Below are 22,909 nucleotides of genomic sequence, written 5' to 3' on the forward strand. Positions count from 1 at the left end.
CCGTCTACCGTATGTAATACACTGACTTTTAAAAATGACCTCAAACAACCCCACTTTAAAAGATCTGAACTATCCCTTCAGTCCAGTTTTAAATCTCCAGGACGTTCAGATTGGACAAACAAAGGATTTGCTGTGCTAGTTTGTGATCTTTCGAGAGCCATGCCAGCTGTGTTAAAGTCATCACATAAATCAAGTGGAAATCTCTGCCACTGCATTACTTTTTACGGCACACTTAACCCTGGTCTTTGAGCCGGTTTGACCCTGCGGTGATGTCAATTGATCTCTGACCTTTTAATGTTCATCTGAGGTCATAAAGCAACACTAGACAGAGTCTGTTTGTATTGATTTTATTGACGGACGAATGAGAGAACTGCTTACTGTGAAGCCACGGCCGCCGAAAGAAAACCTGCCGACTGAACAACCTCAACAGAGAAGACGGTACTGACTCTACCGGAGTTTCTTGTACGAGTTCTCGACCGATGCGTGGTGCACGGTACGCACGATGGTGTTTTCATCTTTTCAGAAACCGCACACACCAATTAAATCCATATTTGGGAGGAATTTCCAATTTCAAAACAATGACATGTTCAGCCGCTGCAGCTAAATGCTAACTTAATCTCTCTCCTATCTGCCTCCCACTTGACCCCATTTGACCTCTGACCTCTTTATGGCCCGCAGGGTGCTTCTCCAGGATCTTCAGGGTGTAATTGGTCCTCTGGCCTTTGCTGTTGAACTCAATGTGACCCGTCAGACCATCGTACTCCACCTGATGAGAGAGACACCAAAAATAGTTGATGAGCACCAGCCAGCAAGCGGGGTGACCCAAATTCCAGTTAGCTACGATCCAAAAAGCAGATTTCTGCATTTGTGTTGGACTCAACTCTCAGTTTATTTGGAAAGCTTTAGGAGGGTTGCACCAATGTTGCCACTGATAAAAGGCACATATTTAGTTTGCCCCTGTGAGTTAATCCACTGATTCAGTCAATTGCTTTTGAATCATTTAATCCAGCTGCAAAATTTTGCCATTTTAAACATTGCCGTGCCGGTACCTTAAGAGCCTGATTGAGAAATACAGAAATTTTCACTCGGCATTGATAGTGACAACACAAAGTTTCCATTTATCCCAAAATTTAAATACTTGGCAATCATCTTTAGCCATTCAGGTATGAAAAAACACACTGACAATTAGCTTCAGCTGTCAACTTGGGCGGTATCACAGGACCACGAACAGCCGGATACCAATGACAGAGAGAGACTGCAGTGAAAAAACTGCATATTTTCACATCTCACTCGATTCATTAAGGAATTATTTCGACCAAACCAGAGTTGAGGATTGTTGGAATAGTGGACTAATGAAGTAAATGACTAACAAGACTTAATGAGTCAGTTTTGGGGACTTTTGTTTTCTGTAAAGTTTTAATGAAGTGACTTTTATATTGAATTAACGAGCCAGTGTAGCTACTTTTAATGACTGGTTCAGTGACAGAGAGAAACTTGAAATCAGAGGGTGTATGGTTGTATTTTTCTTAGGTAACGCTGTAATACCATCACATACTAAACACTCACCCAAGTGATATTTCAGGTATGAAGGTATGAAAAAATAAATACCACCCAGGTCTACTCTGTTGTGCAGCAACCTTTCAGTTCAGATTAAATGCACTTTGAAGGACACCAAAGTTAATTTGCACCTTTCACTAATAGTAAGCAGTGTTGACAGTGCTGCTGACCTTTGAGGGAACAGAGACCTGAAGAAGCTATCAAAGCCAATTAGCTTTGTTGGATCATCAACTCCTCCAAGATGTGAATAAAATAAACTGCGTAAACCTTCTGCGACCGAGCGATCAGTGTCTAAACGTGTCTGTAACAGCTGAATCAAAAGCTGCGAAGCAGCTGCAGTTCAATGTGACTCGGAAAACAGAAAGAGGCGATTGTTGATGAGAAACGAAATGCTGAAGAGGAGGAAGAAGATGAAAACAGAAAAATAAGATTAGTGTTAGAAGAAGCAGACAGTTTATCAGATCAGTGACAGAGCTGCTGGTGTGTTTGTGTGTTTGCAGGAAATGTGCAAATAAGTGTGAGGGTTTGTGTGATACATGTGCAGTCAAGCGTGCATTTTGTGCCTGAGTTTATGTGAGCAATGTGCAACTGAGCGCACGTACAGTATGAATGAATGTGTGCGTGTGTGTGTGTGTGTGTGTGTGTCTGTGTGTGTGTGTCTGTGTGTGTGTGCATGACTCAAGATGAATTGCATCCCAAAAACTCTGTGGCGAGAGAGGCAGAGGGAGACAGAAGGGGAGAAGTCTATGGCTGCTGCCAAAAAACAGTGTAGAGATGATGAAGTGATGCACCGAGAGCAACAAAAACAATATGGAGGGAGGGAGGGAGGCATATTCAGAGGATGGAGGGAACAAGAAGTGGCAGACAGACAGAAATGGGGAAACAGGAGAGTGAGAATGAATTATATAAACATGGAAATGACTGAGGAAAGAAGGAGGGAGAAGGAGGAAGATGCCAGAGGAAAAAAAGAGACCATAACCCGTCCTCTCCATCTCCCTCCATCTCTCTCTCTCCCTCCATCTCTCTCTCTCTCTCCCTCCCTCCATCTCTCTCTCTCTCTCCCTCCATCTCTCTCTCTCTCCCTCCATCACTCTCTCTCCCTCCATCTCTCTCTCTCCATCCATCTCTCTCTCTCCCTCCATCTCTCTCTCTCCCTCCATCTCTCTCTCTCCGTGTCCAGCAGCGGCACTGATGAGTCCAGTTGTGATCAGCCTGCAGCAAGCAGGAGACAACCTGCAATCTAAACTACAAAATACACTGTGTGGTACTTCCATCCAAACAAAGCACTGCCTGTCTGCTCTAAAATGATCTGACCTCTAATGTTTCAGCAGTGCAAAAGCAACTTTGTTAATGTCACAAACAAATAGTGGTTAAAAGAAACCAATGTTGACTCAGGGTAACAGATGGGATGTGAGCAGTAGTGTCACATGTCAAAGTCACTTTGTCGACCCATCCGTCCTCCTTAACCTGCTCCCTTTAAGGGTTTAAGTCTCCGTAACAATGTTACTTCTACCTTTGTTCCAAACAGACAAAAGTCTGAATTCAAAGGATCACTGGAGCTCAGGTAAACACAAACAGACTGCGGGTCGTGTTAGGCATTTGAATATGTGACAATGTTTTTCTTGTGTTGACTACGGTGGCTGGCAAGGGCAAACACGCTACAGCACAGCAAAGTGTTTCCAGGAGAAATGTGCTGTAGCTTCCGAAATAAAAACAATCCAAAAACACGTGAAAATCCAAAACATATGCAACGGAAATGTGATTTCAATAAAAAAGTCCTAAAATCTTATAAATGTCCTAAAGTCCTAGAAATGTCCTAAAATCGAAGAAAAGTCCATAAATTCTAGAAATGTCCTGAAATCCTAGAAACTCACTATAATTCTACGTCCCGATGTTCAAGAAACTTCCAAAAGTCCTTAAAATTTCCTAAAGTCCTATTAATGTCCTGAAATCCTATAAATGCCCCAAAACTCTTCAAATGTCCTAAAATCCGTGAAAAGTCCTTAAATCCTTCTAGGATCCTAAAATCCTAGAAATGTTTGAACTCCTGGCGTCACTGGAGCTCAGATGACTGTAGGTCACGTTAGGCATTTAAAATAAGTGAAATATGTTTTACCTGTGTTGACTACGGTGGCTGAAAAGGCCAAACATGCTGCAGCACAGCAAAAGGAGAAATGTGATAAACCACAACAAAACACAAAACACAAGCACATCCAAAAATTCAAAACAAATACAAGAACAGAAATGTGATTCAAATGAAAAAAACAACAACAAAAAAGTCAAAAACAAACGCCTTGAAAAAATATGACATAAATATGAAAATTGCTGCACATCCAGTCAACACAAGAGAAGATCTTCCGGCCGTGAGGTGGAGCGCCGGGTCAAACGGCCTGATTTACATACTAATGTGAATCTGTTACTTTTTTAATAATTTTTTAACAACCCAAGGCCAAACGTACAGGCCCACTTCTTTCCTAAAGATAAAACTGGCAGCAATGAGGCTGATTCACCAAACCATGTCCTACTCGTGTCCATGGGGAGGACAGCAACCACAAGTTCCCCAAACTGTCAGATTATGTTTGTGTGTGTGTGTGTGTGTGTGTGTGTGTGTGTGTGTGTGTGTGTGTACCATGCGTAGGTAGTTCATGAGGCTGGTCCCGTGTTGCCAGATGAGCGGAGACGTGCAGCTCAGCGGCTTCACTCCGATCTCCTGACTGCGGTTCAGCTCCCGCACGGCGCTCACCACCACATGAACCGCATCGAACATCAGGGCCGACGACAACTGCAACACAATAATTTAAAAAATGAACAAAGAGTATTTTACAGTGGAAATGTGAATAAAAACTGTCCTCTAACCACTCTGTCTTCTGAGACTGGTTTACTTCTTCTTGTGTGTTATAGAAGCAGAAAATGCAACACTGTGGTTCCTGCAAGCAGCTGGAGGACTCATGAACCACCTGTTCATCAAGATTTAGAAAGATACCACTGATCTAGTGTGGATTTCAATAAAGTCTGGGGACTCCCAACAGGCACATATTCAAAAAAAATAAATAAATCAACAAAAAAAAAATGAAAGCAGCAGAGGGCAAATAACCCCGATGTTTAGTCTCTTGTATTGGTTAAAAAAATTAAGTACATTTACCTGATTACTATCCATCTACTTTACATGATTATGTCCATCTTATGCTATTTAACCCTTTAAAACCTGAGAAAATTAGTTTGGCTTCTTTCAAAAATACAGATAGAAACAATGAGCAACTTAACAAAACACGGCCAAAACATTAGCAGGAAATGAGTTTTAAAAAATTAATTTTAAAAAAAGAAAGAAAATCAAAAGAAGCAAGAAAATTAACAGAAAATGAGCAGAAAAAAAGAAAAGAAAAACAAAAGTAAAAAAATAAACAAACAAGAAAATGACCTCAAAGATATCCTTAATTTTTTCTTAAAAAGTATAATTTTTTTCTGTAAAATAACATTTAAATATATGGTTATTATAGGTGTACATATAGTTTTTGGACATTTTTCCAACTTTTTTCTTTTTTTTAAAAAACAAATTTTCAAGTCATGGTCTTATCATCTTTTACTTATTTTTAGAAAATTGCACGACATTTCTTGCTCATTGCCTTTTTCATCTTGTTTCCAAAAGAAATCAAACCTCTTTGCTTGGTTTCAAGGGTTAAATAGCTTGTGAAAGCCATCTCAACACAGCACAAGAAAACTGATGTCAATCCAGCTTTCAATGGGTTAATCCTTCTACTCTGCTACATGTCAGAGGTACACATTATATATTCCCATAATAACAAAAGACAAGAAAACATGAATGCAGTGTCCTTCAGATTCATGTTTGATTGCACGTCGTGCCGTCATAGTAATGTCAATCTCTCCTCACTCCTCCATCATTTCTTCTCTCTGTATCTTTCTCCTCCTCCATAATGAACGGACCCATCAGGACAAATCAATCTCCTCCGAGCTGTTTGTCTCATTTGCAGCTCTGATATGAGCCTGAGCACACAGCTCTAATAAAGATAATAGTAATGACAATAGCGTTTGTCTCAATCACTGCAGACGCCATCATCACCGCAGAGAGCGTCCCCCGGGGATTTTATTATTACTCATATTTATTCACTTAAGGTGCTTGAAGGAGTCGAGCAGAGCCATAAATATGGCTGTTTTGATTGTAATGAACTTTATTATTGTGATGATTATGGTCATTACTTGATGAGCAGTAGCTGAAGAGTTGCAGTCTGAAATTGCTGCTGGCACAGAATGACACAAAGAAAAACTTTAACCCCTTCAGCCATGATGTTCAGCTGGTCTTACTTTATATTTTCACCATGAGGAGGAGTGCGGGGTTCAGATCCTGCATCTGACCGGTTTTTAGATTTAGAATAATGAAACAGGTTTGACATAGGAGGGATTTTCTTTTTTGTAAAATATTGAAAAATTGAACATGTCCTGTCTTGTGCTTTAAATCAATGCATAAATCCAAGAAATGTCCTAAAATAGGGAAACATCCTAAAAACTGAGAAATGTCCTAAAATCCTAGAAACATCTTAAAGTCCTTGAAATGTCCCCAAATTCTAGAAATATTTTAAAATCCTAGAAACACCCAAAGTCCTAAAAATGTCCTTAAATCCTAGAAATTCCCTAAAATCCAAGAAAAGTATGAAACCATAGAATCATCCTTAAATCCAAGAACCATCTTAAAACACAGAGATGTCCAACAACTAAAATCCAACAAACATACTGAAGTCCAACAAACATACTAAAGTCCTTGAAATGTCCTAAAATCTGAATTATATACTTATGTCCTAGAATTGTCATAAAATCGAAGAAACAACTGAAAGTCCTAAAAATGGTCCTAACATCCAAGAAATGAACAAAATCCTAGAAAAAATCCTAAAATCCTAGAAGCATCCTGGACTCTGAGAAAAGTCAGAAAATCTGCGTCTTGGTTAGATGGAGGGAAGTTTACTTCAGTTCATACACAAACTATTGTTTTGATACAAAGCTGGTTGGAAATTGGCAAAATATTCCCTTTAAATGGAGTCTGGTGGATTTGGTTATAACGATTAGAATAACAATCTGAGCTTGTTAACGGCAAAACCAAACTTTAATAGACGTCGGTCCTCTTTTTTCCAGTGAAAATCACATAGTTCTGTAACCTAGACCTCAAAACGATGTGAAAAATCCACCTTTCCCCGATACAATGTGCCCCAACTATGCATCATTAAGTTCAGAGTTACAAAGTCAAATTTCAACTTACTTATTAAGCAGGTCATGAGCTGAAATATTAAATGAAAGCACCATATCTCATGTTACGGTATGTTACTTAAAGCCGCTTCATGTGAAGTAGAGGAAACAGCTCCAGGACCGGACAGACAGATTGGTGAAAGCTACCAATTATTTTTCACTCTTTCCGTCTCTGTCTTCCCTCCTCTATCTTTTCCTCTCCAAACTGTAATTAGTTATCGTCATCCAGCCCTGAAACTATCGACTCGGAGAGAACTTCAATCACACTCAGTCATACATCCATCTTTTTTATCAGCCGTCGACAGACTGTGCAGCTCTGCCTCCGTACAATTTGTCTGATTCCCTCGGAGTGTCAGTTTGACTGACAACTGACCAAACAGACCAGAACGTCAGGCTCTGATAGGATCACCGAGCCGTACGAGGCGCACGCTGAACGCCGCTGATAGCAGCAGCGCTTCACTTTTTTTTTTTCTGCTATCTCTCCCCGACGCCCTCGCTTGCAGGAGCATGAACAAACACATTTTTCTATTGTGTGTGCAGGACTCTCGGTTAGTATGAACAATATAAAATCAATTGACAGGCATAAATCACCAGCTCTGGAGCTTTTTAGGCTCTTCAAGTCAGGACGAGGCGGTGGAGACCAAAGCAGAGCTACCAGGACTGTGAATATTACAGAGAGAAGCTGGTGCAACTTGCTGCCTTCACGTTGTGATAATATGGCATACATTTTGGCAAGAGTGTGTATTTTTGTTTAATCTTGGAATTTCCAGCTCAGCTCCTACAGTAAGTCTAAAATACACTGTAGAAAGAAACCTGTTTTTATTTATTTATGTATCTATACTGTGCCAAAAAAATGCCACTGAAACCGATTCAAACTGCAATCTTTGATCCCACAGCCATCAAAGCATAAAAACATGACTTGTATTATTTCTGGGTGTCATTCTGGGCTTTTGACCTGGAATTCGTAATTATGATTTTTTTATTTTTGTTTTTTTTAACCATAATTGGGGTATGGAGAAAATAAATGCTATTCCCACTAGGTGCACTGTGATAATCAAAAAATCAATCAATAAATAAATGATCTACTTTGCATGTCGTATATTGAAAATAATCAATTGTTTGTGTTTTTTTTTTTTTCATTTAAAAACATATTGGCATCATGACAAAATCTTGGCATTTAAAGGATTAAAATCCTGAAAATTACTGAATATATGATATTTATGATGAGGACTGATGTTAACTCAATGACGGTAGAAAATGAATGTGTAATATTTTTTTAAAGCTTGATTTAAAAAAGTGTAGTAGTAAGGAGTAGATCCTTTATTTTTTTCGAGTTCAGGCCCGTTTGTCTCTGTGTTTGTCTCTGAGTATGAGTGTGTGTCTCACCGCCGGTCCTGGGTACGGGCTGATGTCGCAGCCTTCCCTCCAGGACAGGTTGAGGCTGCGGATGAACTCCAGGTAGAAGGGGTGACTGCTGTTCAACATGGAGAAGCCCAAAATGTTGGACTGATCGTTCACCACGTCGTCCAGCCGCAGCAGAGGGAAGTCCTGAGGACAGAAAGAGAGAAAGAGGGAGAAGAAGAGATGGAGAAACAGGAAAAATAAGTTAACGTCCTCTGTCTTATGTGATGTATGATACCAATTTGTTGAAGTTGCAAGTTGTGAGCCGCAGAAACAACAAGCATTTAAGATCACAGTGGGAAGGAAATTCTAGATAAGTGACGGATGAAAGAAAAGCAGAAGGAAGAGGAAGACAGAAACAAACGAAGGGCTTGATTGGGGTTTTCTTTTGAGGGCTGCACAACGTCAAGTTCAATTTTTAAATTCCGAGCAGGCTCACGGACAGAAAAAAAGGTTTTTTAAAAAAAGAAAAAGATGGACATCAAACACTGGGGACTTTCAAAGAACTTCAAATAGTCCTTGAAGGCGAGCCGGTGTCACGCTGAGCTCTGCTGCTGAAACAAACCAGAATCAAACTGTTGCTCGGCCCTCGGAGGGTTTGTGTTTGCTCTGAAACAGATGCCGGCAATGAAACATTTAGCTTCAGCTGTGAAGTGCAGAGAACACAGACAGAGCTCTGTTTAAAACACTCGCTGCAACCTGCACAAACAGACAGAAGAGATGAGTTCACCTGAGGGTTTCACCTTGTAAAAACAGAAAAACAGAGTCTGCAGCCATGCTCGCAGCTCCGTGAGGCTGTGCTTTGGTGCAGCACGCCAACATACAGCACCTACTCTGGTACAAACATGTATATTTAAAACTGTACATTTGCAAACAAATTTCCGCTCAATCTGTCTGATTAGATGATTTCTCAGGACTGTGTGGGCGTGTACAAACCATCTGCTCTGAATGTTATCACTTGGTTGAATGGGCGTTATCTGAGATCATCGTAGACCATATAAATACTTAGCCTAGTGGCTAAGTATTTATATGGCTAAGTTTCTATTACAAATTTGTGCAAAACTTAAGTGATATTTGCAAAATGTTGATAGAACACAATTGCGAGAGCAATTCCATTGATAGATGTTATGCAACTTTTCCTCTCGTGATAAAATTCCAAGTAGCACAGATGGATGTTTAAAACATCAGCAGCTTTATTTCTATTGCAGCCACCGCACTAGCTGTCGTTATTTACAATCCAAGGCCACGTAGGTGTGTTATGGAGCCATGATGGAAAGGTGAGCACCTTATATGTGGGAGTGGCCACGTATGAGGGATTTCAAGAAGGTGATAGTCCACGATTTCACTGATATGGATTCAAAACTTCTGGATGATCCGCTCAACTCTCTCAGAGTTATGTGATGCAATAACAGCTCTTGTAGCTCCTGCTGCATCATGAGGGAGCCAGTTCCTACTGACAAACACATCGCCATAGCATCATGTGACCCAGAAAAGACAAAACGTGTTTCTATTGCAAATAAAGGCCAATTCAAAATATGGCTTTTTCAGATTCCCTGATATATCACCTCATGTGAGTTTAAAAAGTTTTTTGTAATAAATGACATTTTTAAAAAAAAAATTGATGCTTCCATTAGGCATTTCTTTTAGTCGCAATTTTAATTTGCACAATTTGACTATTAATGGAAACCCACCCGTGACAACATCCACCTGTTTGTGGATTTTGAAGCTTAAAGTTTGGCATTTTGGCTATCACCACCTTTATTTGACCATATTTGGACAAGGAGGAAGAAGGTGGATATAATCCTAATGCTAACTGCTAGTTTAGGTAGCAGGATGCATTAATGGGTTAACTTTGTACGAATAAGAATTTTCCTGATGGTGGTGATGGAGAAATGTTTCACAGAAATCTGATGCCCATATCTTTCATTTGTCTGTGTCTTATTTGTGTATTTTGTTATCTATTGGTTTATTTGTTAAGCTCTTCATGTCCTTCACACTACATTGTACTCTGTGTAATTGCTTTGGTGGAGTATTTGTTTTTGCTCTTATTGCACGGGGCTGTTTGGGACATGGAGATTGGAAACGGGTTACTTTGTAAAAAGAAAAATCGAGCAAGTAGTTTGTCATCACGTCTCGCTCTGGACCAGAGTGTTGAACGGACGGTCTGTCACCATCATCATTTGGCTGCGTCTCCAGCGGGGTTAAAAATATTCTGGCACAGAATCTATCCGGTCTGCAGAAACTGTCAGTAGAGGATATGAGGTGGTGGAGGGGAGGGTTGTCCAAAACCCCGAGCTTTAGTCAGGCATCCAGGAAGCATTCAGAGCATGGATTCTCTTCTGTCCAGCTGTTTAGCACAACTGCTAACCTGTGTGTAAGGTTAATTCCTTTCCCCCTGAATCCCTCCGACACTTATTTACTTAACCGCATCCCGGTCTGTCGGGGAGCTGCTGCTGCTGCTGCTGCTGCTTTTGTTGTTGCCGCCGGTGTGGCCGACAGTTGCCAAATCAATTCCAGCTACAGCCAAGAACACAGTCAGACTGTGGGCCTGCCAGCCGTGACAAAGAGCAGTTGGCTGGAGGAGTCGCGGCGACGGGGCCAGCACTGCTGAGAGAGGAAACACTGCGACAGTATCCCAGAAGGACACCGGCGATGCTGTGACTGCAGCACACTTCACACGGGACGTCCGTTTAGGAACAAGCTGGTTTTTCGGCAGCCGATGAGGGCGGGACAAGGTCGGTTCAGAGCGCTCTGGAGAAAGGACGTGAACAGCCTCTGTCTCAGATGTGTTTCAAAGTGCAATAAGTAAGATTTAGATTCTTTCTTGCCCAATTCACGAAAACACAACCATCATATATCTGCAGAGGTTTGATACGATTATTAATCAATACCTGTGACTCACTGATTACTTCACCCAGAGTGTAGAGAGCTCGGGTTTCTTAAACTCACCTCCGGGCTCGTCGTCAGTCTGGAACATTGACCCTCCATTAGAACATTTGCTAGATTCATGACTCAGGTACCTCAATAAAGTTTTATAGACTCTGTACATTCCTTTCTGATGTTTTGCTCACCTCTGCCTCGGCCTAAAGGGCAGCGATTTTATTCGCTCCATGAATCAACACATCCTGGCTGCTGTAACTCGACTGCTTCTGTCTGTCGGTCACGTCCACTGCTTTCAGCAAGTCTAATGAAGCCGCAATGCGTGTCTTAAAGAAGTATTTCACCGATATAAAGAGGGTCTCCAAATAAAAGTAGGGCGTCTATGCAGCAGAAACACTGAAATTGATGCTTTACGGCAATACAAAAGAGAAAAAAAGGACTGTGACATTCACTTTTGCTCAAGAGTTAGAAAACCTAAAATAGCAGCATGCACTGCACTGTGCCGGACTAATGAATGCTCCTGCTGGCAGGTGACACAATGCAAACTTGTCTGTGCGAGACAATGGCAACCACCTGGTAACAAACAATCTTACATTACATGGTGAGCTAAAACATATTTCTGAAAACATCTTTTTTGAATGTCACAAAAAATTATCTACTGATGTACATTCCTAACGCAAGTCAATGGCAAAAAAGTCTTTCTGGGCCTGTGGGCATCACGTGACCGACCCGATGCTGTAATTCCACTTTTGGCCACTATGTAAAATTTGCATCAGAGCCTGGTGCACGTGTTAGGGGCTTGGTTTTACCGTCTGGTTACTACTTTTTGTGTCCGAGGCGTGGCGGCATGGTTGAAAATGTGAAAGTACAGATTGTAGTTTGAGCAGCAACCAGAGTTTAGCTGTGGGTGGAGGAGGAATTTCTCGTTAGATGGAGGAAAGTTTACCATATTTCATTGTCTTGCTACAAAGCCGGTTAAAAAATGGCAAACTAAGCCTTTAAGGATGTTTCTACAGAAACGCTAACAGCTCTGGGAGGAAGCATTTTGAACTAAGTTTTAGAGTTAGCATGCTACTAAAGTCCCAATGGAAACATCAACATCCTTAGTTTAGCAGGTTTATCATCATCCGAATTTAGACTGTTAGCAATACTAAACAGCCCTAAACCCAGAGTAGCAACAGCTCAGGCTGATGGGAATGTGATTAGTTTTGCATGTATTTGAACATGAATCCAAGTATTGGACAAATCAAAATGTTCATCTGATGTTAATATTCAAGTTGGTGGAGCAGCTGACCGACAGCCCAACGAACGGGGTCTGATGCAACGCCATCATGCACATCAATGAGGAAGGTCCAGATGGCGCCACTCTGGAGAAAATGTGTGATCCTAAAGTCAATTAGCAGAAATTTAATGAACTTAATCTAATGTTTGCTTTGACCCTCATTAGAACAGCTAATGATCTTACATGGAAGCCACGTTTTCTGTCTGGCTCAGTCTCAATTGGGACGACTGACAGAGTGAACCACTCCTAAAATGAACCGTGAAACCAAAACTAGGAGCTAAAAGAGGCTAAAAAGCTCCCTGACTGTTTATGTAAAAATATGGATCAGCGCTGCTCAAAGACATGCAGTGAATCTGCTTTTCTATGACTTTTAAAAGTCTACTTTGCAGAAATTGTGGGTAGTTGGTAAACACAACATTTAGGCCAGTTTACATCTTTTTTTTTTTAAACACAGATAAACCCACAAAAAATAAGCTATGAACCGCTTTCCCATTACCCGGAGAGCAGACACGCACACACACACACACACACACACACACACACACACACACACACACAAACACAGGCCTACTCGTCTGCAGGAGAGCAGTGTGTGTGTGTGTGTGTGTGTGTGTGTGTGTGTGTGTACTGTTTGGGTGTGTCACATTTGATGTCACGGACAGGCCGGAAAACATGAACAGAAACATGTAACAATCAGAATAAATACAGTAAAATAAAAATATGAAAGCAGAGGGCAACGTCTCTGCAAAAAATTACAATGCCAAACACACCTGGGTCATAACTTCTGTATGAGTTTGTACTTTTTTTTATTGGATTTTTTTATTAGATATAAATGCAATAAGACATTTTTCCCTTTAAACTAAGCACTTTAGTCTCTGGCGTTATTGTTTTTCCTTCTTTACCCTCAGTTGCCTTATAGCCAAACAGCAGCAGTGAACTCTACGTAGCGTCTGGCGTCTGAAGCCTGCTGGTCTTGTCACAGTCAGCAGAGCGTGTTTAATACAAAGTTAAAGGTAGGTCAGAGCCAGTGCTGCAGGTGTATGCGTGTGTGTGAAAGTGTTGAAGTGGGGGGAATAATTTTACTTTTGGTTGCTATCCAGGGTTCTGCTGGAAGGGGGAGAACGGCACTTTCGCCCTTGTTTTTTTTTTTTTTTTGGAGCTCGGTGCAAAGTGCCCTTGTGAACGGCTCCGTTAAAGTCAGTGACACGACGGTGTTTAGAGACGAGGCGGAGATTGAGACGAGTTATTATCCGCGCAGAGTCTCATCGCACAAGGGCACAACACCGGACGGTAAAATTATAATGATGACAAACTGCGGCAGGAGCAGCGTGCATCTCTGATGAGGGGAGAGAGAGGAGTTATGGGTAGAGAGCGAGGTGAGAGAGGAGATCCACAAAACATCCTTTAACAAGTGAGAAGATTCAAGAAATAAAATTCATGGAGAAAGTGACTCACAAAATTAAAAATATGGAAGATGTGTTTGAGAAAAGGTGGAGTATGGAGGATGGCCACTGAACATTACTTTCTACTCTTAATTAGTCTGCATTAATTCAACTTTTTTCTTTTCTTTTTTCCCTTGTCTCTTTTTAATATTGCTGATATCTTGATCATTTAGACCTTTTCTTTATTATTTATTTTGACTGACTTTAATGTTTCTTTGTACTGAATTGCAAACTGAAAAGCAGATGAAAATGACATGAAAAAAAGTACAAATAAAAACAGGTGAAAGATGAAAAGATGAAGCAATGAAGCAACTGACAATAAACAAAAATAAATAAACTGATTGGTTTAGTGATGATACAACTGACCAATAAAATGATGGGTGGCTGTGAGGAAAGAAAAAGAGAAAGAGGAAGAAAAATGACAAATAAATAAGAAGGAGGAGCTGTAACACAAGTTTGGAGTGATGAAGGAAAGAAAGGAGGATAAGAGGAAAAACAAGCCAAAGGAATCAAAAGAAAGAAAAGAATGGAAAAGAAGTCATAAGGAAAGAGGAACAGCACGAGGAAAGTGAAAGGATGCTGAAGGAAAGGAAATAAAAGAAAGAAATGACAGGTAGAAAGAGAAGGAGGAAAGGAAAGTATGCATTGACGAGTGACGAGAGAAAATGAGACCATTTATGAAAGAAAAGACAAAAGAAGAAGGCAAAGTGGAGATAAAAAAGCAAAGGAAACGAGGAGAGGAGAGGACAAAAAGTTTGAGAAAGAGAGAGAAGATGGTTATAAAGAAGAGGAGATGAGAAAGGAGGAAAGGAAACAAAACAAGGGAACAGATGGGAAAGGAAATGTAAAAAAGGAGAGATGAGACAGAGGAGGATAAGGATGTGAAGGAAAGAAAAGAAAGAAATAACAATGGGGAAAGAAATAATAAAAAGAGGAACAGAAATGAGCAAAAAGAAGATGAGCTGATTTCGAAGAGAAAAGGTAATGAAATAAAGGAGATGATGCAGTTTTGGGACGGAAAGAACAACATGATGGAAGGAGAGAGGAAGGAAGGAGATGAAGATGGATGAGAAAGGAGCAGAAAGTAAAGTAGATTAAGAGAGGATGTTAAAAGGAGGTATAAAAAATAAACGAGAAAGAGACAAGAAACAAGAAGATAAGCGAAGAGAAGGGGATTAAGAAAGAGACAAAAATCAATGAAATTAATGGGAATGGAAGAAATTAAAAAGATGGATGGAGAGTGGATGAGAGAAGAGGAGGAGGAGGAAGCAAAGAAATCACTAATTGTGCAGAAAAAGACGAGCACAACCGTCCTTCTGAGGATGAAAAGAAGGAGAACAAAAGTGAGGGGACGCAGCTCTTACCATGGTGGTGAGGATGTACTTGTAGAAGGCTGACGTCATCCCGAGCTCGTTTGCCTGCAGGTCAGGAGAAGAAGAAACTGATGTCAGCGCCGTGACACATTCTCAAACTTTCTCCGAAGAAACATGAGTCACAGTTTATTATAAAACAAGGGAACCATCTGTTATATACCCCTCCTCCCCCTCCGCTCTCTGGAGTTCGTCCCAAATTGGAGACAATTATGTTTCACCCTGGCAGTCTGTGTTGGAGCCTTCCTGCTTCTTTAATAACATGAAACGGTGATTATTCCTCAGAATATAACAACAGGAGCTGTCAGTGATGAGAAGCTGCTCTGAAAAAAAGTTTGGGGAGGTAATAATAAGGCGGAGGAGAACAGCTGAAAGAGCTCAGTGTGTTCTGATGTGGTGAAAAGGCGGCTAGACGGATGTACGGATGTACGGTGGATGTAATCCGGGTTAACTGAACGTTCTGCAGACGTCTGAATTGTAATCGTTGGGAGGTTTTTGTGGTTATACGTGACCCGGACATCCACAAGCTTTTCAATCAAATATAGCCGAGACTCACTCGAGATATCGACATGTCTTTTCGCCTGTGAGCAGCACAGTGATCAGTCTCGCTCCTCGCTTTGACTCCAGCACACCTTTACGAGACGTCCAGGACGCTTTCTGACATGTTGATCCTTGCACGTAGTTTTCCTAAACGGTAGTTTATTTTCACCGTTTTTAATAATTTTAAATTTAATATTTTTCTAACAAGTACTCCAAAATAAAAGACAAAAAGCAGAAACATTATACAGTGACAGACAGAACTGTTTCTAAAGTCCCCGACACACCGCGCTGAGCTCGACCATCAGTGCTGGGCTGTGGGTCGCGTCTGTCGCCCTCGTCCCTGTGATGTGTCCCACACCATAGGACCAAGTTGGCCCTTGTTGGCCTTTTCTCTGCAAATTCAGCATGTTGCCTGTCGGTGACTCAAACTACTAAGATCGGCAGTTCAGCTCAGCACATGAGAAGAAAAAGGACACTTTGTCATCCCAACTCGTCACACGGTGCCGCACTTTTAGTGGCCTTTTGCGTCTACTTATAACATGCACAGCCATACATACTCAACACCACCGTTTCCTTATTTTACACCATGCATGACGTCACCTTTTGCCAAACCAAATGGAGTATTTCCAGTCGGTAAGAAAGGTTGTGGTTTGGTTGGAAATAACTACTTTTGTTAAGGCTGGAAAGGATTTGTTGTCATGGTTACAATAAACATTATGGTTGGGGAATAATCGTGGAAGGATCAGCACTGACTGTGGCTCTCGTGTTAAAGCCTGCATGTTGCCTCGGAGCAGCTGCCTCTTCAAACTGTTTACACGCCGAAGCTGATAGAACAACTCTCTCAGTGCAAATGTTGAGCCAGACTGGGACTGGAACTGGCAACCTCACAGTGGAGACCTTCAGACCGACTCTGTTATTAATCCATTAACCTTCCACACACTGTGAGCCCCTCTCTGCTGAGTTCTGCCTGCAGGAGCTGAGCTTTACAAACATGACAGAGTTATTGAGCGCTTTTATTTCGTATTCAAAACTTCTCGGACCCCCAAGGTTACTGGGCAAGAGAGTGAAATTACAACCTGCCAAGAGCTGGTAGATTTAGTTTGAGGCTGTAAAAGTCTGTCGACTCTACTGGCCAGTTTGGCAGGAAACCAAACTCGTCGCTGAAGGTCCTGTTCTACTCTGTAACCACCACAGAGGAAGAAACAGACAAACAAAGCAGGAGATAAAGATGTTTCAAAGAGACGGAGGAGCAGGACTTCTCAGCAGCCATTTTTATTTAAGTGTTTTCATTTCCACTGACGTTAGTAGGCACTCTTTATTTCTGTTGAGGCAAGGCACCTCCACTATCACATACTGCTGTAAGAACTGGATCTGTATGAATGGATAGACGAGGATCTCAGTATAAATTTAGAAGGAGATTAAGTATCTTAATAGGAACTAACATTAAGAAAGGCCAAAATCGTGGGTTTTGTTGTTATATACTTATTTGACATTTCCTGTGTAAGTCATCAAATACTGCCGCTTTTACAGTGATTTGGGCATAAGATTCTAACGCCAAAAGCCACCTTTCACGGCTGTATGATATGCCACGAGGCAGGGTCAGCTGAGAGCCCGGCCGGACAGAACCAATTAGAGTGTTATGATATGAGGCCGGCCAGACAGATGGCTGGACAGCGCCTGCTGCAGCGGCATGATGCGTGCACGGGCAGCATCAGTTGACAATGCAGCTGTATGAAACCTGTTACATCCACATGAAATGCTGCTGGACAACCAATCCTGGCCTCCCGGGGCATGTCCTTACAGGTGAGTTTTCTCTGCTGCCATCAGGGCGTCATTATGCTTTGCAAAAACAAACTGCCATTCAAAATTTTTCATCCCTTCCACAGTCAGATGTCTAAATTCCCTGTTGGTGTTATACACCTTTACATGGTGTTTATATTTTACCACATGCACTTTTTTCTTATCCCGGTTCCTTGGTTCCTGGTGCACTTGGCTGGTCGTTGTATTTGATGCTGTGTGTGTTTTTGTGTGGGTTTTGTAGTTTTAATATGCTGCTTTTAACTAATTGCCCCGAGTGGGAATAAAAAAGTTGTTTGAAATGAATTTGATGGCGTCAGGTTGAATTTCTGCCAATACAATGTAATGTAAGGAGCTCTGAGGCTTTGTAGGGCAAGCAGGGAGGGTGATGGATGGATCTAACTAACCCTGGACTTTCATGCAGGAGTCCACTGTTCACTTCCCATATGAATGTGATGTTTTTTTCTACACCTAACCATGTGACTCTTGGAGTAAACCCAACCATCCATGCCAGCATGCGCTTCTGTTGACATCCTGGCCTTGGCTGCAATGCGCTTTTGTTGCCCGCATAACCAAGTGTAGCGTAATCCCAACCTGTGCTTGTTTTGACATGGTAGTGCCATCTCTAAATATCAATATCAGATGCAGAAAGATACTTAGAGTGTAATATGTAGACATGAAAAAATTGTGACGACTTGGGATAAAAAACGTGTTGGGATACCGGGGATGGCTGGCACAACTATTTTACTGGTCTATTGAAGGTCACAGAAATATAAATGTAAAAACCAAACATTTGTGTTCTTGACCTCCACTCACATTCTATGCTAGAATGTCTTTAGTGAGGGTAACAGTAACTTTTGATATTTAAAGAGACATTTATGAAGGCCTGGCAGTGATGATTTTCACAGTTAATCTGTGAGGAATGATAAAACCTTTGAGTCTCTCACCTTCCTCAGGATGTGGTAGGAGATGGAGGCGTTGGCGTCGATGATGATGGTGGCCACTTTGTCGTCACGGATCTCCTTCAGCAGGGGGGTGGGGTCCAGGCTGTCGTCCAGCATTCGCACTGAAAGCGTCTCTCTGGATATGAGGAAGCGGTGGACCAGCTCCTCCAATCGCAGCAGGCCTACAGGGTGGAGTCAGGAATCGGGAAGTGTGTGAGTGTAGCAGACATAGTAACACACATCGATAAATACAGCCGCCTTTCCCAAACACGGATTTATAGTCAAAATGTTTAAAACTCTCATGACTGCTGTGAAGAAGAGACAGAGTCTGCAAATGAATCACACCTGAGTGTTTAACTTCTTCCCTAAAATGATTGCTTCACCTTGGTAAATAAAAAGTCTCAGAAATTTATGGGACTCATTAGAGACAAATAACCGTCTCTTCTCAAAAAACGTCCAGGTTTGAGCAGCTGCAATAAACAGACGGGGATAAAGGTGATTATGTTGAAAGTCCATTAATTTCCCCTCAGACGATCAATTTGGACCTGTCTATGAAAAAAAAACAACGTCTGGATTCACTGGGTTCTGTTTATTTAGAAAAAGAGTTTTAAAAAGTACAAAAGTAGATGATAAAGTTTCATTATTAAAATCTTTCCGGGTAACTTTTAGGAAAGGCTGCTGCTATTGCATCATCTCGGTTTTAAAATTCAGAGCCGGTCGGCCTCCGTCTCGTCTCCTCGTCCGGCCCTGACAGAAGCAGCAGGCGTGTCTCGTCTAATCGCCGCCATAAAGCGTTCATCACAACGCCACGGGGTTTAACAGGCCGACCGCAACGTTCACGACAACATTACAGGCCCGTTAAACACCGGCGTTAACAGGATGGGGGTACGACTAAAGACTGAGAGAGTCTGCAGCGAGAACAGAGCGGCGTTAAAACAGTGAGCCGGGGCAGAGCAGTCGGGCGGAAAAACAGGAGAGAGATCGATGAAGGAAAAAAGGAGCAAAGAAGAGGAAGGAAGCAAAGCAAAGAAGACGAAAGAGAACCTGAGGAAAGAGTTCAGCTTAGGTGAAATTTGTGTAAATGTGGATTTGCACTTTGTTGCCATTAAAACCTCGAAGAATTGTCAAAATGGTAGTGTGCCTAAAAATATAATCAGAATAAAGAGTCTACACAAAAAAACCCTGACTACTGGCAGATATTGTTGAAAGAAGAACAGTTATTGAGTCCCAGTGGTCTAACTACCCTGAATGGTTCAGATGGTAAACCACACCCGCAACCATAGAGCTCGTCAGCCTGTTGGTGTGCATTATATATAAATGTAGGTGTGACCTGTCTGACCTGTCTGACCTGTCCCAGTAAATGTACAAACAACTGAACATCATCCACCTTTTTTTCTGTTTTTTAAGGTGATTGTGATCATACACACTTTTTACATGACATCCAAATGATCTAGCCTGTTCTCACTACGAACTCGTCAAACAGCGCTGCTCTGTCAGTGTTTTCGGCATTCAAGCACAACGACAAAATGCAACATGCAACCCACACAGGGGGCATCACTTGAGAACATGGCGGGATGGAACCAGTCACGTGGGCGTATAATGCTGAAGATCAGTGCCAGGTAATTACGTTGCCGGTAACAACTTTATATAAGGCGTGTGAGTGCACTTATAGGGCGTGCAGGTGGGGAGGCTGATGGGTCCTACAAACAATCGACTTCCGTGCAGGAGTCTGCAGTTTGCTCCCCATGTGGATGAAGATGGGCATGTGATTGGCATGTGCTGTTGTGTAAACATAACGACTGTGCATTTGTTGACGTCACCGTAACAGCATCTCGTAGCGCAAACAGCTGACACAGAAGGATACTTAAAACATCTTAAGTTGACACAGAAGGTCACTGACAGAGCGGCACCATGTGACAAGTAGGCGGACAGGGGATGGTCAGGAAAACCCGCATTTTTGTTCTTTGTAAACAAACACGTTAACACAAATGCATTACTGAGGTCAGCAAAACGATCGAGGTCATGTCCATGTATCGGATGATAAGTCAATAACCTTATTATCATGACAGGCCTCAATCACAGTGAACACTATAGCACTTAGAAAGAAATGCTTGATTTGGAAAAACCTCAGCTGTCCCTGGTTCAGCACATTCAGCCACTCAGCACTTCTCGGAGTATATAATACCAGCAGAGCAACACTGAGCAATTGAACATCCAGGGGCAAGCAGATAAACACGAATAATGAACCACAAGCCTCAGCTGAGCTCATAAAGTTACCAGAGAGGAAAAAACCTCCTGAGAAAAGATGGATAAAAGCACAGAAATGACCAGCCAAAAAGCAGGAAGTTCGAGCAGCTCTAAAAATCAAATGTTTTCAGCCTTGAAGTGGAGGAGGCTGCACTGTAACCTTCAAGCTGTGGAAATAAAGAGATGTGGAGGAGGAAATGGAAGACGTCTTGCACACACGGACACACTCTAAAAAGGCGAACTCACACTCAGCTTTGGCGCAGACGAGGCTGGTCGTCGGGTAGCCGAAATTGCGCAGAATGGATCCGATGGCCAGGCTCAGGTCCTCGTTACTCGGGTAAAGACTCACTGAGGCAAAGCGAAGGTAGGGCAGCTTCGGGGTCTCCTCCGGACCGATCTTCACATGAGGAATCTAAGGGAAGAAGTTGGGAGGAAGAAGAATTAGGAAAGGAAAACTAAAGGAAAGAAAATGAAATGTCAGCTTCAGGGTGTCCTTTGGGCGAAACTTCATTTTGAAGTTTGGTGGGAAAATATGGAGAAGACAGAAAAAAAAAGGTACAAAAAAGATTGAAAAAGTAAATGTGAAGGAAAAAAGGGAAAAGAATACAAGAATCAAAAGTAAAGCAAATGAAAAGTGACAAAAAATAGTAGAGGATCGAAAAAGAGAAAAGGCAGATAATGAAAGGTGATGACATCAAGAGTACAAATGTTCAAATAAAAAAAAAATACCATCAAACCTTACAGGCTTTACGGGAAGTTCAGATAACAGACACGGAAGCTTTAATCAGACTCTGACGCTCGCTGATAATCGAGTCTTTGTTCAGTTTCAAAAAGAATATCTGAAAATGGAGCAGAGCCCAGATCATCAGTGATATTAGAAAAGCGGTCCATGCAGGAATCACAGGGAGAGTTTGTGTTCATCTTCACTCAGATGAAACGTTAATATCAAAGGATTTATGGATTTTTCAGAGAAGAAGAGAAAGAAAGGGGAAGAAGAAAGAAATGGAGTAATTTTAAGATTCTTTTTTTTTTTTTTTTAAAAAAAAAAGGTAATAGAGAAAAGTTCAGCAAGTGTCAGAATTAAAAGGGTTTATCCTCTGGGGAGCATGAATGTGCTCAGCTGTCTGGTCCGCACTATTCCTGCACAAACCTTACCGGAAACTATTTTCAGAGACTCTGGAACACTTTTTCTGGATATTTAGGAAACATGAACCTTTGCTTACGTTCAGATTGGACGAGCCTTGGTAGAGTTTGGGTACCCAAACACAACCCGGTGGGTTCGAACAAAGTTTTTATTTAGGTGTGTTTCCACCGTGGGAACTCGGGATAAAACCGAGAAGGCAGAAACGTTCACAGGAATAGCCTCGTAGTCTGACCTTTCAGCCTGTGTGTCTCCATTGCAGTGTACAGTCTTTAGAAACAGTCTGCACATTGAAGGGTTTGTGAGCAGAAACACATCCAACGTGCTAATGTGCATTCAACGTCATCGCGTTCGGGTGCATCGAATGCTTAGATGGAGCCAAGATGGAACTAATTGTATCAATCCTCCTTATGCACAAATTTGATTTTGTATCATTCAGAGTATTTTGGTAATTTTTTTTTAAATTTCATATCACAAGAGACAGTTTTATAATGTATAAGTTTCTATGTTTTTATAATTAAAATAGTTCACCAAAAATGTCCTTGGGCAAAATGTTCTCAGTCCTCAAAAGGAGTATTGTGTCTGTCTGCTTGAACTGTCTGCTTAAAATAAATGAAAACAAAAGGATGTGCATGCAGTTTTTTTGCGCTCTTCTAAATTTGTACCAAACTGAGAGCTTTTCATATTAATTTCAGACACACAGAGTTTTAAAAGCTGCTCTGTATCAATTAATCCTCCAAAGAGCAAAGATCCTGTGATTGACAGAGTCTGTGTTTCATCTGAAAAATTAATAAAAAATTGAAAAATTAATCACATCAGTGATGAATGAAGAATCAGGTCAGAGGCCAAATGTCCTCTGTGATCCACCGCTTGGTGGTTTAACCCGAGCTCGCACCTGCAGAGGTTTAAATGGTAAACTGTAATTAGCCCAGATGGGCTTCGCTCTGATATGCAGAGCTTATTTTAAATCCAAGCACAGAATCCAATAATATGAGACCTGCCAGGCACAGTGAGAGGATCGCAGGGCAGTTAGAGGCTTAGCCCAACGGTTGAAC

The 22,909-nt window shown here is 41.5% G+C and overlaps 1 protein-coding gene across 3 annotated transcripts in view; it reads right to left on the bottom strand.

Moving 5' to 3' along the window:
* LOC121958114 (glutamate receptor ionotropic, kainate 5-like) overlaps positions 1-22,909 on the bottom strand; it is a 231,366-nt gene that overhangs the window by 48,795 nt on the left and 159,662 nt on the right. For all 3 annotated transcript variants that reach the window (XM_088090289.1, XM_088090287.1, XM_088090288.1), the window contains 6 exons: positions 20,960-21,125; positions 18,470-18,648; positions 15,180-15,233; positions 8,197-8,358; positions 4,187-4,339; positions 662-766 (listed from right to left, as the gene is read on the bottom strand). In XM_088090289.1, coding sequence (XP_087946415.1) covers positions 662-766; positions 4,187-4,339; positions 8,197-8,358; positions 15,180-15,233; positions 18,470-18,648; positions 20,960-21,125 — 819 coding nt within the window. The remainder of the gene's footprint in view (positions 1-661; positions 767-4,186; positions 4,340-8,196; positions 8,359-15,179; positions 15,234-18,469; positions 18,649-20,959; positions 21,126-22,909) is intronic.

The sequence above is a fragment of the Plectropomus leopardus genome, chromosome 17 (genome assembly GCF_026936395.1).
Source record: "Plectropomus leopardus strain MGB_pleo_1.0 chromosome 17, ASM2693639v1, whole genome shotgun sequence".
Lineage (NCBI taxonomy): Eukaryota > Metazoa > Chordata > Actinopteri > Perciformes > Serranidae > Plectropomus > Plectropomus leopardus.